We start from the raw sequence: 15,274 nt of genomic DNA on the forward strand, positions 1-15,274 counted from the left end.
TTCCATAACTTGATGGATATCCAGATAAAAAATACCACTGATTGGAGGGGCATTCCCCTCTAATTTTGTAGGTTTGCTGAAGTCCTGATGTAAAACAAGCAATGGGTAACCAGGACCCCCCCCCCCCCGGACTTAAAAAACTGCATCAGACAATTGGGGAAAATGATGAGTTTTCAGCCCAAAACAGCATTCTGCAAATGTTTGTAAACAGTCTAGCTACAAATGCATCATTGTTATCCTGCACTGATGTGTAGTCAAAACAAAAGCCACAATTGTATAAATGTGAAGCCAAAACTACCAAGAATCCTGATTTGTGAAGACCAATAAACATAGTCAGATAGACTAATCATTCATAAGCCAATCATTTTCTTTGCCTGAGCAAATTGTTGTTAACAAGGATGGGCAACCGGCAAATTGTGTTTACCTCTTTTTCATCTCTTTTTTTATGATTTTGTTGAGACTGTGTTGCTGAAATACAGCAGCAAAACATATGTATCAATAATTGTGTGAGACAGAGAGAAAGACACAGAGACAGAGACTGACTGTCTAGTTGACTTCTGGTCAAAAATAAAAATAACAGATATATTACATTTCCCCCAGATTTAACACATCTAATTTCTTTTCATCCATGGAATTCCACCCTGCTCCCAAACTGCCATCCTCAGATACCAGCTCATTTCAGTTAAAACTAGCCAGATCAAATCCCATTTTTATTAGAGTCATAGATCAGCATAAAAACTAACCAGAAATGTACAAGGCCAAAAACTTAAATCTTGTATCTTGAATAATGGCTTGCTGCATCTCCTGTAACTGGATCTGAGAACGCCAACCCTTGAAGCATTGAAGACAAAAGCTAGGATCTTGATTCAGTTGGTATATTAACTAGGTAAGGGATTGAGTAGTTCATTATTTTATAGCATTGCCGAACAAGAACAATTAAGCAGGAAGCAACAGCGCCCTTTCAGAATGCAGAAGTCAGAATGTGAAATTGGAATTGAACTTAGCAATTTTGGCTTGACATCGTGTGTGAATTATTCCAGACAGCTGGGCAAAGATAAATGGTAAATTTGTTGTGAATCTTATTACTTACAAGTATGAATGCATATGCAAATTGATGTATATTTTTGGCTGAAGTTATTTCCTCAATGTGGTTCATTTTTTTCTGGATTGTTATGTTCTACAAGAGATGAATAAAAGACTCTCTCACATCCAGAATGCTTCTAAGGAACAGCTTGTCTACTTTTGGTATGAGAAAAATGTTTTTGTTGGGGTCTAATATGATGCCTGAATAGATTGGATTGGATTGGATTTATTAGATTTATATGCCGCCCTTCTCCCAAGGACTCAGGGCGGCGTACAGCATTAAAAAACACATAGTACAAAAGTTAAAAGGAAATTAGAAACAGTCCAAAAAACAAACCCAATTTATATAACACTCACATTTTAAAAATTAAATAAAATTAACAGGCCAGGCCGGCTTGCTGGAAAAGCCAACTTTTTAGGGCGCGTCGGAAGGACCGGAGGTCAGGGATTATGGGAAGCTCCGGGGGCAGCTCATTCCACACAATTAGGCCATGATTTATCTTTTGACTCTGATATTAGAAAATCATCAATTTAGACCAACCATTATCATTTTTGTCTCATTAATTCCATTCCATTGGTGACAAACTTGTTTAAAATAAAAGCAACCAGATATGGTAATAGCTGATATTTACAGTATTAGATAAAATGTTTGAGATGGGAATTCTATTATTCAATGCAAGTTAAAAATAAGTGCCTTAAGAAATTAAACAAACATATAAATGATCTATAAAATCCTGAAAGAATATTGCATGCATGTAAATTTAGTGTAAAAAGAGCATTTTAGAAACAGAGATTAAAATATTTTACTTTGAATTTGGATACACAATTAGTACAATTCAATGAAAGTTGATATTTCATAAGACTTACAGAAGTCTTAAGTCCTACTTATAGAGTTACAAATAGCACTTACATGGCTTATCCCACCCTTAAATCAAATAGGATTTCTAAGTAATTCAGTGAGGAAATGCTTAACTTACTGCAGCAAGTCGGTTGGGATCTATTGGACAATAGGATCTACTGAGCTCAGTGAGACACAGATGTCAATTGACATGTTGAGATTGCAAGTGAACAGGTCTATGATTCCCCTATAAGGAACCGAGATATTGTTAGGGAATGTAATCACTGCCCTCTAGTGGAAAATTAAAATTAAAATGCCATTCCTAACAATTATGAAATAGGTACAACCAGCAACAATTTATGACAAACTGCCAGGATGGAAGTCAGATTTCATCCTGTTACCAATTATTTCAGAATAGAATCAGAACCATTCTTTTACTGCTATCCTCGATTGAACATGGGAATGCAAGGTTTTGAAATATTCTAAGAAAATGTAGTGTTACATATTCTAACGATGCTTTTGGCCATTCACTGAGCATTCGGTCAGCATGCCAGGAGCCTCTTCATAATGGAAGCAGCCTAATTGCTTCCATTATGAAAAGCTGCTGTGCCAAGCTCAATTTTTTACGATTACTTCCTTATGTACCTTCGGCTTCTCATTGTAGTCACTGCAAGTTGAGCCTGTTTACCTTGCCACCATGAAACTTGTGAATGTTTTTATGAAAGTCATGAACATGAGATCATTGAATTGATAAATTGAACGGGTACATTGGACAGAAATGGATGCCAGCATCGATTTTAAGTGTATTTTTGTTCTTCCTTTATTTTTTCATAAGTAACTTATCTAATACTTCTTCCTCCTCACTTCCCCACAAACCTGTGAAGTGGGATGAGCTGAAAGTGAGCAAATGGCCCAGAGGCACCCAGCTGTTTTTTCAATACCCATCTTAAAGTTGTAAAAATAAATTGGCAGAAAAGATAACCTGTCCAATTGGAGATTTTGAGCATTCGAGGGAATTTCATCATACACTTTATTCTAACAGTTTCCCCTTTGATACTCTGCTGGTGGATGTTGACCCAAAAGTCAAATCCAAGAAAAGAGAAGCAGTTGCAGGAAGTGGACATGGAAGAGGAAGATGGATCCATGATTATAGTTTATTTATACTGCTATTTAAAAAGCCCCAGACAATTGATTTTTGTGGTACAGGGTTTTCTTTTGTGTCATTTTTAACAAACTGTATTCAATAGTTCAGTGTCATTTTTAATAAACTATATTAAATATATTACTGCATAATGAATTTTGAAAATGTGTAGAGTTATGGCAATACTCTTTAAATCCTTGAAAAGATGTCAGATGGAAAAACAAAACATGGTCCCACTAATTACAGAGTGCCAGATCTAGAATAATGGCAAATTATGACTTATTAGGAAAACAAATGGAACAAATGTCTGACCTGCAAGAGCAGTTCAGTGGAATCATTTCCCCACAGGTAATGTATTCTCCTTGTCGAGACCCAGAGTGTCTTTGGATTTCTGCACTAAGCAGGGGTTGGATTCAATAGCCTTTCTTTACTCTATAATTCTGTCACTCAAGACAGCCAAGATTTCAGCAGCTGCATCGATATTCACAACAGGGTTGGTAACTCAGTTCAGCTTTAATGCTAATAAATAGTAAGATTGCGGCATAGATGTACTGTAAATACAAAAGTTTTTACTTCAAATTTCCATTCAATTACAGAAAACGAAACCATTCTTTTCATATTTACACGTTTATTATTATTTGCTGTACAGATTCAGGAGTGCAGTTCTGCAGCCCAAGTTTTATTTAATGACCATTTAAAACATGATGCATACAAGCTGGGTCCACACAATTTCATTTTCTTCAGACTTATTTTTTGAAACCTTACTTCTTCTACTCTAGTTTCCTTGTATAAAACATTTCCCCTTTTGGATTTTTATATTTTATTCCTTGTTCAAAACAACCTTGGAATAACTGTTGTGCAAGCAAGCATAAATACATTTCTTCAATTTCAAAGAGCTATCTTTTGAAAGAGCAGTCAAAGTAATCCAAATGCTACTATTCATTGAGCTGCAAAAGAAGCCAGTTATATGAAATAAATTACAGCAGGTACTATATGGACTTATGAACCTTGTATCAGAAGACAAACCTAAGCCACTTTTGTAAATCTTAAGCCTGACTTGCTTAAGCAGTATTCCTTAGTGTATGTCTCTGCATTTGTCTTGTGTTAACTGTCATTTTTCCAGCGTAAATAAACCTTGGATCTGATATAGAGGGTTAAAGGAAAGATGTTGATTTAATTCTTCTCTTTTATGCCATTGGGAATGCCTGAAACAGGAAGCAAGTTCTCAGATGAGGTGTCCACAATTTCACTCTTTAAAATAATAATAATAAAAAGAGAAATGCCTGTTATCTCTGCATTGGTCCATAGTGATTTAAACCTTGGGAAATCCTTGAAACTGAAGTTTAGAAATCAAATCCTTCACTTTTTCTTCCACTCTTCATACGATTCACTGCAAAAGTTAAAATTAAGACACATACTATTTTAGAAAAGGACCATATACTAGAGAAGTATTTAACCACAGCAATGCAATAATCTCAATACATGTATACAGATCAGGGTACTTCTGCTTAGGTAATCAAAGTTATGGAAGTACAAAACAAGGTGAGAGGTTGTAAGAAAAAGGCAGGAGATTAACAAAAATAAACGGAAAAAAAATGAAAATATTCTGTTTCTGCTTCTTCTGTGATTATCATCAATTCAATTTCCATGACTGCCTATCTCATCTGAACAAATCTAGGTGGGTGATCCAATCCACAATCACTCATTCTATATGACCAGACAACTTTTGGTCACTCGGTTTTGTACATAATATTCATCCATTCATCCATCCATCCATTCATTCTCCATTCATTTTATATTCTCTCTTTTTATTTAAGGATCTTATTCCCATTGCATTCAACATCCTTTGATATTTCTCCCGATAACCTGCTCTCACTTTTTTAAATGTAAAGAAGCTACTATTGCACACAGTGTTTGCCTCTTAAATAGTCTACATATATTTAGAAATGGGTTATAAAGGAACTTTACTTTAGGTACAACTAAAATAATGTGCATGGACAAAGATCACACAAATAACTGTATCATATGCTTTCAAGCAAACACATTTCTAGTTTTATGACTAAAACCTTTAATGTGATGATCACAAATTCAATATTCAATAATAAAGATACTCTTCTCTTATGTGGGAATGAGAGAAAGCAAGTTCATTTGTAGAGTTAATATCTCAACTTATGACCAGTCTTTTAGTGACTATTCAGTTATGACAGACCCTCCAAAAGACATTTACAACCTAGCTCTGATTGACTATCTTCCCTGCAGACTTGTGGCAGCATTTCAGATACTCAGAACTGGCCTGCATCTACCACTGTTCTAGAGAACTACCTATTCAAGAACGCAAACTTTCCACCCTCCCTTAACAACAGTCCTTGGGGAGACTATTGACAACCTAATGGTATCATGTAAATCAATGGTTATCAAACTTTTCTTCACCATGGACCCCCTTTAATAGTGGTGGGAACCGGTAGTGGTTTGGCGGCCTGGGTCGCTGTACTGCCACGCCCCCGAATTGGTTCTCCAGGCAGAGCCATAGGTTCCGCCATCTTGCCTTTTACTTCTAGGCATGTGCAGAACAATTTTTATTGCATTGCGCATGCGCCTACAGCGCACATGAAGCATGCACGCACAGCGCACCCACAAGCAAACCAGCAGTAGTGCCTGCCGGAACCCACCCCTGCCCTTTAAATAAAGACTTAACTCAAGATTTAAAACATAACATTTCTTCAAGCCTTCACAAACCCCCTGTGAGGACATGGGGGGGGGGGGCAGGGGTTTGTGGACCACAGTTTGAGAACCACTGATGTAAATTATATAGTGTTACCTTTTTTGTAGTAAGATTATATATAGCTAGTGCTAGAAAGTTTACTCAACCTTTGTTTCCAACTTGAATTTTTTTTTATCCTGACATAATGCTATCAGATTGCAACATTCAATTCCAACACAATTTCAAGAAAAAAGCAAAATGCTCTAGTTATGAGTAGCTCATATAAATATTCTACTTGTTTGTAAGACTTCCGTCAAAATGTGAATCCCATCGTGATCATTTAACTAAAAAATGGGGGTTGAATTGTACCTATTCTTATTTCCTGACATTAGACTCCTTACCTTGAGCCTAGTTCTTTTCACACATCTCTACTGATCTCTTTTCAGTTCAGTACTTTACCTCCAGCAAGTCAGCCTATTTGCTTTTGCATGAAAGTTGATCTGTATTTTCAGAAGCGTTAACATCTGGATTATCTAACGATACCTCACATAAGTAAACGTCAATGGGGCCTTTTGTGCTTCTAACGTGTACTTCTATGCAGTCCTGAAAAAATACCAATATGTTTTAAAGATTAAAGAACAAATTACAGTAGGACAAATATTTTAATAGATGAAGAGTGTGTAAATTTCATTGTATTTCAAAACTCAAAGTATGCTAACATATTCACAGGAAAGAGTTCTATTTCCCCAGAATGTTAACAAGAATTTCCAGGTAAGCAGTTCTGGAAAGGTCCCAAACACCTTACGCTGCTAATTTATGTATAGCTTTGAACTCTGAAACTAGCAATGGGTATGTATCTATCTCCCAGTCTCTTCATAAGCTTCTTATTAAGGGTTTTTACTTAAGATCAGTGAGACAAAATCATTTTCATTTCAAATCATTACAGTTTGATCCTAATGAAATCAACTCAGATATCTTTGAAACTTCAGAATGAGGTACTTTAGAATGAGAAACCATAAATGTGTGTAATTTCATTTCCTGTAGAAGAAACTGGCAGCCGAAGCTATAGTTAAATTCAACAGGTAGGTTAATTTACAAGCATGTGAGGCAAATCTCCTTCTGTGAAATTTAAAATAAAAATGAAAACTTCAGTTGGTCTTTGTAGGTAGATCTTTTGTACAGCTATCCATCCAATCAAATCCCAGTAATTTCAAATCAAGTCAAAAAGTACCTACTTCTTTAGGAGGGGGTACTTCCATCCTGGTCCCTTCTGGAGCCTTAATTGCAATAACAATCTGTTCTTGAAATGTCTGAATATTATGGATATCTTGATAGGTCACATAAGCTAATGTATGCAACGGTTAAGAAATTTTAACAGCAGTAGTAGAAAGTATGGTTTACTCTCAGTATATACAGTGGGTTTATTAAAATATTATAATTACACAAACACCTAATATTGTTCAATTCCAGGAACTTTGAATAGTTGTCAATGTTAAGGAAAAAGGATATTGTGCATTTTCTTTATCGTCTGTCAAGTCAAACAACTGATGAGAGCAATCTTTGATTAATTCATCCAATGCTTCTTCCATTGTTGTCAAATCACAGAGTTCGTCTCTTAACTCCTGCTGCTCCGGTGTTCGTTTGGTAATATGCTTAATATCTGAACCCCTAAGATAATTTTTCAAAAAAAAATCATAGAAAGTTTAAGGTTTAAGCTTAAAGGTATAGGTAGCATCACATCATTTTTATCAATACCAAAATCATATTTAATGAGAGCATAAAAACATCTACATACTACTAAAATTCTTGTGTCTGTAACCTTGAACTGGGCAAAATGGTATATCCAAACTTTGTCAACAAAGATACCTCAAATAGGACATCTTATAGAAGGCTGGCACTCTTTACTCCTGAGGAAATGAAATTTGGGGAAGCTGTGGCTGCTTCAGTGCTGCTGGGGTCACATAATCCTTATTTTCAACATTTGGTGACGCTCATTTAATCCCTTGCTCCCTCCCCCAGGCAGCAGAACCTACATACCTGCCTTCTGGGAAAAGAAGTAGGAAAGGAAGGCAGGAACAATGAGGAATGAACCCCACATACCCTTCCTGGCCTCAACTGCCCTCGCAATCACCTTTCCCAACCCATGCAGAAATTCTTGCACATGCCTGCGACTCCCAGAAATTTTCTTCACTTACGGTTTCCCTTTGCGCACCTCCCTGACTTGCACTGCGCCTCTCATGCCCCCTATCATTCATGACCCTAGTTTCCCCTCGCTTGTCCCCCACATGGCAGCAACCACTTATCTGTCTGTTGGCCTTGGTCTTACAATTTCCTGCTGGCTTCCCCACTTTCTTACTGCAAAATTCTCAAAGTAAATGGTGAAGCCAGCAGGAATTCTTGGGAGAGAGTGAAGAAGGAAAGAAAGGAAGACAGGAAAGAAACCAATGGCAGGGAAGAAAAGAAGTGAGCAAGGAAAAGAAAGGAGAAGGGAAGTTTCCAGTGCTTCATGCCAACTTCCGACAAGGAAACTCAATGGGAAAACCAGTAGTCATTCCTGCTCCTGCTGCTTTTTGCCTTCCCTTGGTCATTTTGCTGTTTAGGTAATGAAATATCTCTTAAATGATGACACAACAAGGCATAGGTTGTCTAAACTTCTAAAATCAGGTATCACCAGCAGCTACACATGTCATGGGACCATATACACACACATATATATATACATACATACAAATAGTCTATTCCTGTGCAGAGTTTACAGTGTAAACTGACTGACATTCTTATTAGATCAGGTTGTATAAATTGTATAAATACTGCTGTATACATTTTTACACAATCCAAGATCTTTACAAGTCTTACATTAATAATATTTATATATAAAAAAGCTCTGCATCATTATTGGAGATTCTTTCCACTTGAGATTGTATTGCGGTAAGAGTTGAAGCAAGGAAGTTTCTCCATCTCAATAGTTTGATACTCAAATTATAGAATTATGATGCTTAGAACATAGACCAAACTCATATATTTGCATATATAATTGGAGAAATCCTTAGGTCAATCCTGTATCCTTTTACCCATAGTAGAGGTAGTGAACAATTTGTGTCCAAGAAGCCTTCCAAGTTTTATCACACTCTTAATAATTAATAGTTTGAAATAATGTGCCACATCATATTTAAATATCCAGGATCTCAAGTACAAAAGTTAGAAAAAAAGAGCCAACTTACACCCATTGGATATGATTCTTGGATCTTTTCTGAACAAGATGTATTCCATCCAACACATTTGTAATATCATATACTCTTCGCTTCCGTACTCCTAGCAAACGAGATACTTCATTCAAATCCAGGACTCCTTCTGGAGCAGCTTTGACAAGATCCATGAATCTTCTGGTCAGCTGAACCAGGGATCCATCATAACGGGGCTTTCTGCCTTTCATTGATTCTGCATGGTTTAAATAAAAGTACAGATTAATCCACTGTAACAGGGTTGTAACATGGAAAACTTCTCACATTTGTCATCAAGAGCTTTTGAGCTAATCACCCTAGCTAACAGGCACCAGTTCAATAATGGAACATATTTGCATTGCCTCTAAAAAGTTCGGGTGCTATTTACTGACATTTCTGATCTAGTATTACCTCTTTGATCAGAGAAAAAACAATAGTTGCATTTATTGCCAATTGGAAACCCTGATGGACTTTTTGTGTAAAAGAGAAAAAATAAACGTATGATTTATGATATTGATTATTAGATAGGGTAGAGTTGTGAGATAACTTTAAAGAAAGAGATAAACGTATAATTGTACTTATAAATGCTATAAAGAAGATTGGAAACCACCTCTTTGTATCTTTTTTCTTTTCTATTTTTCCTTTAGCTTTTCTTTCTTTCTTGCAGTTTTAGCTTTCTTTGATTTTTTCCCTTATAATTAATTTGCATTTGTTGTTTTTAAAACTTTATACATACACACGTATCAATACAAAATGTTAAGGAGAAAATAAGTTTTGTAAAGATTCCACCTTCATTGTTTTACGGCTAGCAGAAACCAACTGTTCTTCACCTTCACTTTCAATTGTTGTATATGCCTATGGAGTGTATAGTACGGTATTTAAGAGCAAAAAAGAATGATGCCATGTGCAAATTCAATAAACCCTGCTGATCTTGTGACAGTCGGGCCATGTGAATAATCTTACAGCAAATGTGATGTGTTTGGTAGATAGAGATTTTGAAGAAAAACAGCACATTTTCCCTTGACATAATTATACTATTAGCTCAAAATAGGTCCTCCAACATCCCTTCAAAACACTACATGATTAAATATCTAATGTCCCTTAAAAGATTACTGCCATTCATGCATTTTGTTTCTACTTCCGAATTGAATAACTTCCAGAAAGATAGGATACAAGCAATAAGTTGTTTTGTACACTGCCCAGAGTCATGTTCAATAAGATGAGCAACCATAAAAAAGTATTATGAAAAAAAGGCATTTGTTTGCAGATCTTAGATGAACCTCAACCCAAAATGCTGACCTCTTGATGGCAACTCAGTAAATATTGGGGTTGGAGTAAAAAAAAAAGGATCTCATCTCTCAGCATCCCTCACAGTGTTAAAGATTTAAATGAAAGTTAAAAACAAAACCACAACCCATTCAATTCATTAAAAGGCTCCACAATAGCATTACAATAGTTACCATGGCACTGAAAAAAATTACTTATGACCAGTCCTTGGACTTACAACTATTGTAGCAACTCTGCAGTCACAAAATTCTGGACCCTGGCAGCCAATACAGGTAGTCCTTGACTTATGACCACATCTGAGCCCCAAAATTTATGTTGCTAAGCGAGACGTGTTAAGTTAGCTTTTCCCCTTTTACGACCTTTCATCTCACAGTTGCTAAGTGAACCATTACAATTGTTAAAGTTACCAAGAGGTTGGTTAAATGAATCTGGCTTTCCCATTGAATTTGCTTGTCGGAAGGTCGCAAAAGGAGATCACCGCACTCCAGGACACCGCAACCGTCATAAATACGAGTCAGCTGTCAAGCGTCCCAATTTTGATTGGGTGACAGTCATCAAAATGCTGCAAGGGTCGTAAGTGTCTAAAAACGATCGTTAAGTCACTCTCTTCATCGCCCTTGTAACTTTGAACGGTCACTAAACGAACCGACGTTAAGTCGAGGGCCGCCTGTACTGTAGCAACAAAAGCCCAACGTTTTTTTGGACCTCTAGGAACTAAGCCTTACTAATAAGGCAAAGGAAAATTCCCCAGGCGTTTCACACACCGCTATCTTTCTAAGGCCGACCGCCAAGGGCGAGAGAGCCCTACCCTACGATCCCACCCGGCCCAAGGACCGCCAAGACTTGCAGACTATGACAAACTTCGAGACGAAATGGGGGAAGCCCCAGAAAACGCGAACGGGGTTTAGGCGGCAGCCGGAGCCCGGGAACTCCACTCGGCCTAATCTCCTTCTCAAGGCCCCTTTAAGAGAAGCCGAAGGAGCCGCCTTCAAAAGCGCCTTCCTCCGCCCAGCCCTCCTTCCCGTCCTCTGATCCTCCTCACGGAGTGGGGGACGGGACGACTCCATTATTCTATTCCTTCTCACCGCCTGCTGGGCTCCCTTCAACTCGCCGGCTTGGCAACCAACCACCCAGCCCGGCCAAGCCAGTTCACCTCCGTCCTTTTCGCCTATCCGCACAAGGCAAGAGAGAGAGACCTTCAGAAGCCCCGCGCTCTGCTTTGGCCCACCCGCTGCCTCACTTACTGGCAGCAAATCCAAGGAAGGCGACGGGAGCCGCAGCGGCTGCTCCTTACTCTCGGCCGGGGCTCCGGCCCAACGCCAGGGCGGCCATCTTGGCTCAGCCTCGGCAGCGCTCCCGGCCTTTCTCCGCCTCAGTAGAGAGGGCGGGAAGGGGGCGGAGGAGGAAGAGACAGCAAAGCGCCGCCCGCTTCTTCTGCTTCTCCTCGTCCTCCGGGGAACCGCTTCGGCTGCCGCTGTTGCTTTATAGCGCTTTCCTTGGGCCGGGCTGTTTGCCGGATCCCGAGCGGGAGCTTTAAGTCCGGAACGGAGCAGAACCTCCATCTTCTGCTCAGGGCAAAGCGGGAGGAGTTGAAGGCGCCTCTTCCAACCTTGGTCTTCGGATCAAGGAGGCGTCGAGGAGCCGCTCAAGGGTGCTCTGCGATGGGCGGGAGGCATCCGTCTCGGTTCCGGGGGCTGCCGCCACCGCCGCCGCTTCGTCTGCAGGACTCCCCAAGTTAGGGTTTTCAAGGTTTCTTCAGGGAGAACTGCTTCTAGAATGCTCTTCTTTATTATGTTTTAAAATTCCTTTTGTTTGTTTTGCATGGAGTTCATGGAGCCAAAGTGATACCTATTTATTTAGTCACATTTGCATGTTTTCAAACTGTTAGGTTGGCAGAAGCTGGGGCAAGTAATGGGTGCACAACTCATTGCAGGGTGCTCAGCTCTTAAACCCTCCCAAACCTCTCAGAGTTTAATCCTCGGGGGGGGGGGGGAACCCCACGATCCTTGGATACAATAGCTCCATTTGTTGAGAAAGGTATAATTTTATTAGAGGTCAAGTGTAAAGCAGTAATACAAAGTCAAAACTGAGATTTGCACGTAAAAATCACTTAAATTCCACTCCCCGCACCCCAAGCCTGCCTTTCTCTGCCCGTCAATCAAGTTCCTGCAAGATGTTTCCATAAGGATCATTCTGTTTGAAGAAAAATTTAGGTTCCTGGGCACACTAGTCCCCGACCCCAGCGTCACGAGTTTTCTGCCCCGGGCACCAAAAAAACCCTGATTTTTAAAAAGATAAGCGGCACCATTTTTTTAGTGTGAAATGCCACCCCAAACCTCATCCCAGTGTCTGTTTTGGCATTTCAGCTGAAAAAAAAATGGGGGGATGGAAACGGATGGAAGCTTCATCAGTTGTGATGTTGTGGGGATGGAAGGATAAGTTCTGATAGAAAATGGGGGGGGGGGGAATGTTCTGTCTTGTAGTAGATCTTTCTTCACTACCATGACAGCTTCAATTGTTGGAATGCAGATGAAGAGTGAACTCACATTATAGAAACCATAGTTTCATCCAGATCCAATTTTAGTTTACAAACCTTGTTGACAAAGTCCTGCGAACTGTTGATGTGAACAGTGCTGTTTTCAACCAGAAGAGCTAATAAGGTGGTTAAATATTTTGCAATGTTGTAGGTGACAAGAATTGACAATTGGCCTGAGTGGAATTACCTCTGTGGATTTTGCAGAGTCCTTATAGGTATGGAGTGACTTCCCTGGGGTAAATGACATTGTCCTTCAGTAGTTGTTGCAGGAAATTGGTTATCTTTTTCTTATAACTGCTGGTAGGATCTCTCTTCAGAGTTTCATATGTATCAGTGTCCTTCAGAAAAGTGGCCATCTTGGCATTGCAGTCTTCTGTGTTCAGGATAACTGTGCATCTTCCTCTATCAGCTGCCAAGATGATGGCAGCGATGGCAAATCTTTTTTGGCTCGCGTGCCATAAGTGGGGGAAGCGCAGGGGGGGAGTCGTGTGCCGGCATGCCGCACCCACAGTGCAATGCGTGACCCCCCCCAGTGCGCATGTGCACACTACAGGTGCGATCTCCCATTTTCTGCATGCTTTTTTCACCCTCCCCAGGCTCCAGAGGCTTTATAGGAGCCTGGGGAGAGCGAAAACAGCATCCCCATCCCCCTCCGAAGGCTTCAGGGACCTTCAGGACGCTTCCCTGAAGCTTCTGGAGCAGTCAAAACAAACCTCTGAGCAAACCGGAAGTCCGTTCCCGAACTTCCGGTTTGCTAGTAGTGCTGGTTTTTTGCGCTCCGGAGGCTTCAGGGAAGCTCATGAACCTCTGGGAGGGCAAGGGGGCTCTTTTCGCTCTCCCCAGGCTCCTATAAAGCCTCTGAAGCCTGGGGAGGGCAAAAAATGGCTTTAAAAAAGGGTGAACTCAGCTGGCCAGCACGCGCATGCGCGCTGGCTAGCTAACAGCAGCGCCTCTCGTGCCCTGACAAATGGTTCCGCATGCCATAAGTTCGCCATCACTGCCCTAGGGTTTTCACTGCTCCTTTCTCAAATTGTGAGGTTGGAGGGCGATGTTTTGGCATTGCCTAGGGTTGTCAGATACCTTCATAATTGTTCTGCCCCTGGTTCTGCCAATTTATTGTTCCTGATGGCTGACTCTATGGCGGGGAGGAGATCTACATTTGGTAGCTGTTCTGGTGTTACTGCAAAATACAGTCCTTTGGATAAAACATTCTTTTCTGTTTGTGTCTTTTGGATAAAACATTCTTTTCTGTTTGCATCCTTTGGATAAAACATTCTTTTCTGTTTGTGTAAGTTCTCTGTCAGGTGGATTTCTCACCTGTCAGTCAGTTCTCTGAGATATTTCACTCTCTCATCTGGGTTGATTCTTCTGTTTTGCGTCTGAACTGTAGAATGGAATAGTGCCTTTCTGTCTTTCTTTGCCCTTTTTATGTTGCGCTAGTTATGCCTTCTTCCTAAATTCTGTGATCTCTGCCAATACGTCAGTCGAAAGAAGGGATTTCAGCTCTTGAAGTTTGTGTTCCACTCTCTTTCAAAACCTCAATTGTAAAATTAACCTGTCTTATTCTTTCATTGAGAAGTTGGAGCTGTGCTTTTCTGTATGAGGTTTTCTATCCCGTGTCCTTTCACTGTTGAACACAGGCGCAGGCTGATGGGATTGAGTCTGTATGTCTGCATCTCAAATTGTAGCACAAATAGCTCCTGTAGTCTGCAAGTTTTCTGGAAATCCATTCATACTTCTGCACCATTCAAAAGGTGTTTATCCCAAAGTGTATGGCTAAATATCTGTGGAGATTCTCAGTCACCCAGGTCATAGTTGTCCCAAAGCTGTTTTTTTTCTTCAAAAGGCAACTGGCCTGTTTTTTCCTTAAGGAAGAAGAAGAAAACATTTCACTTCTCATCCAAGAAGTTTCATCAGTTGTGATGGGGGGCAGGGGGCGAGAGATGAACATGTACTGACACTTGAGACTGGATGATAGAGAGATGGAATAATAGGTTCTGATGGGGCAGTGGGAGGGGAGATGTAAGGATTGCATTTCTTTGAGGTCACTGGTTGTTAATACTCACTCTGAGAGCTCTTGAGGTTACTTGGGGATTTCTCTTCTTATCTATTTATTTGGATTTGATGTCGTATGTTGTGGCATGCACTTGTGAAGTGGTTGTTTTGTTTCACCAATGTACAAATCTGCATATGTCTCCCTGCATTTATTACATATACCACATTGCTCATTTTGTGTCTGGGTGTTTTACCCTTGGTATGGACAAGCTTCTGACTTGTGTATTCTTGGGTTTAAAGTGTACATGTATTTGTGTTGGTTGAAAATCCTACTGAGCTTTTCAAATATTCCTGCAACATATATGAAATGACAATGTTGCTACATTTGTTGTTCTCTTGTCTCTAATGGAGGAGCTTCTTCTGGGTCTTTTTATCTGATGAGGACAGTTAGGATAATCACAAGTTCTGACAG

General features: G+C 39.8%; 1 protein-coding gene across 3 annotated transcripts; it reads right to left on the minus strand.

The window, feature by feature from the left end:
- Nucleotides 1–3,670: 3,670 nt before the first annotated feature.
- On the minus strand, nt 3,671–11,759 carry E2F6 (E2F transcription factor 6). Of its 3 annotated transcripts, none has more exons than XR_014174729.1 (6): nt 11,516–11,759; nt 8,985–9,201; nt 7,271–7,431; nt 6,999–7,111; nt 6,165–6,366; nt 3,671–4,452 (listed from the first exon to the last, which is right to left on the minus strand). XR_014174729.1 is itself a non-coding variant. In XM_081945276.1 (6 exons), exons 2-5 carry the CDS (start codon nt 9,194–9,196, stop codon nt 6,238–6,240), a joined length of 615 nt encoding a protein of 204 aa, XP_081801402.1. In that variant the 5' UTR covers nt 9,197–9,201; nt 11,468–11,753; the 3' UTR covers nt 3,671–4,452; nt 6,223–6,237. The 3 variants fall into 3 exon arrangements, 2 of the variants coding, with proteins under 2 accessions (XP_081801402.1, XP_081801401.1); XM_081945276.1 differs by having other exon boundaries at nt 6,223–6,366; nt 11,468–11,753; XM_081945275.1 differs by having other exon boundaries at nt 6,223–6,366; nt 11,516–11,743.
- Nucleotides 11,760–15,274: the final 3,515 nt, after the last annotated feature.

This window comes from Natrix helvetica (assembly GCF_964273705.1).
Source record: "Natrix helvetica genome assembly, chromosome: 2".
Lineage (NCBI taxonomy): Eukaryota > Metazoa > Chordata > Lepidosauria > Squamata > Natricidae > Natrix > Natrix helvetica.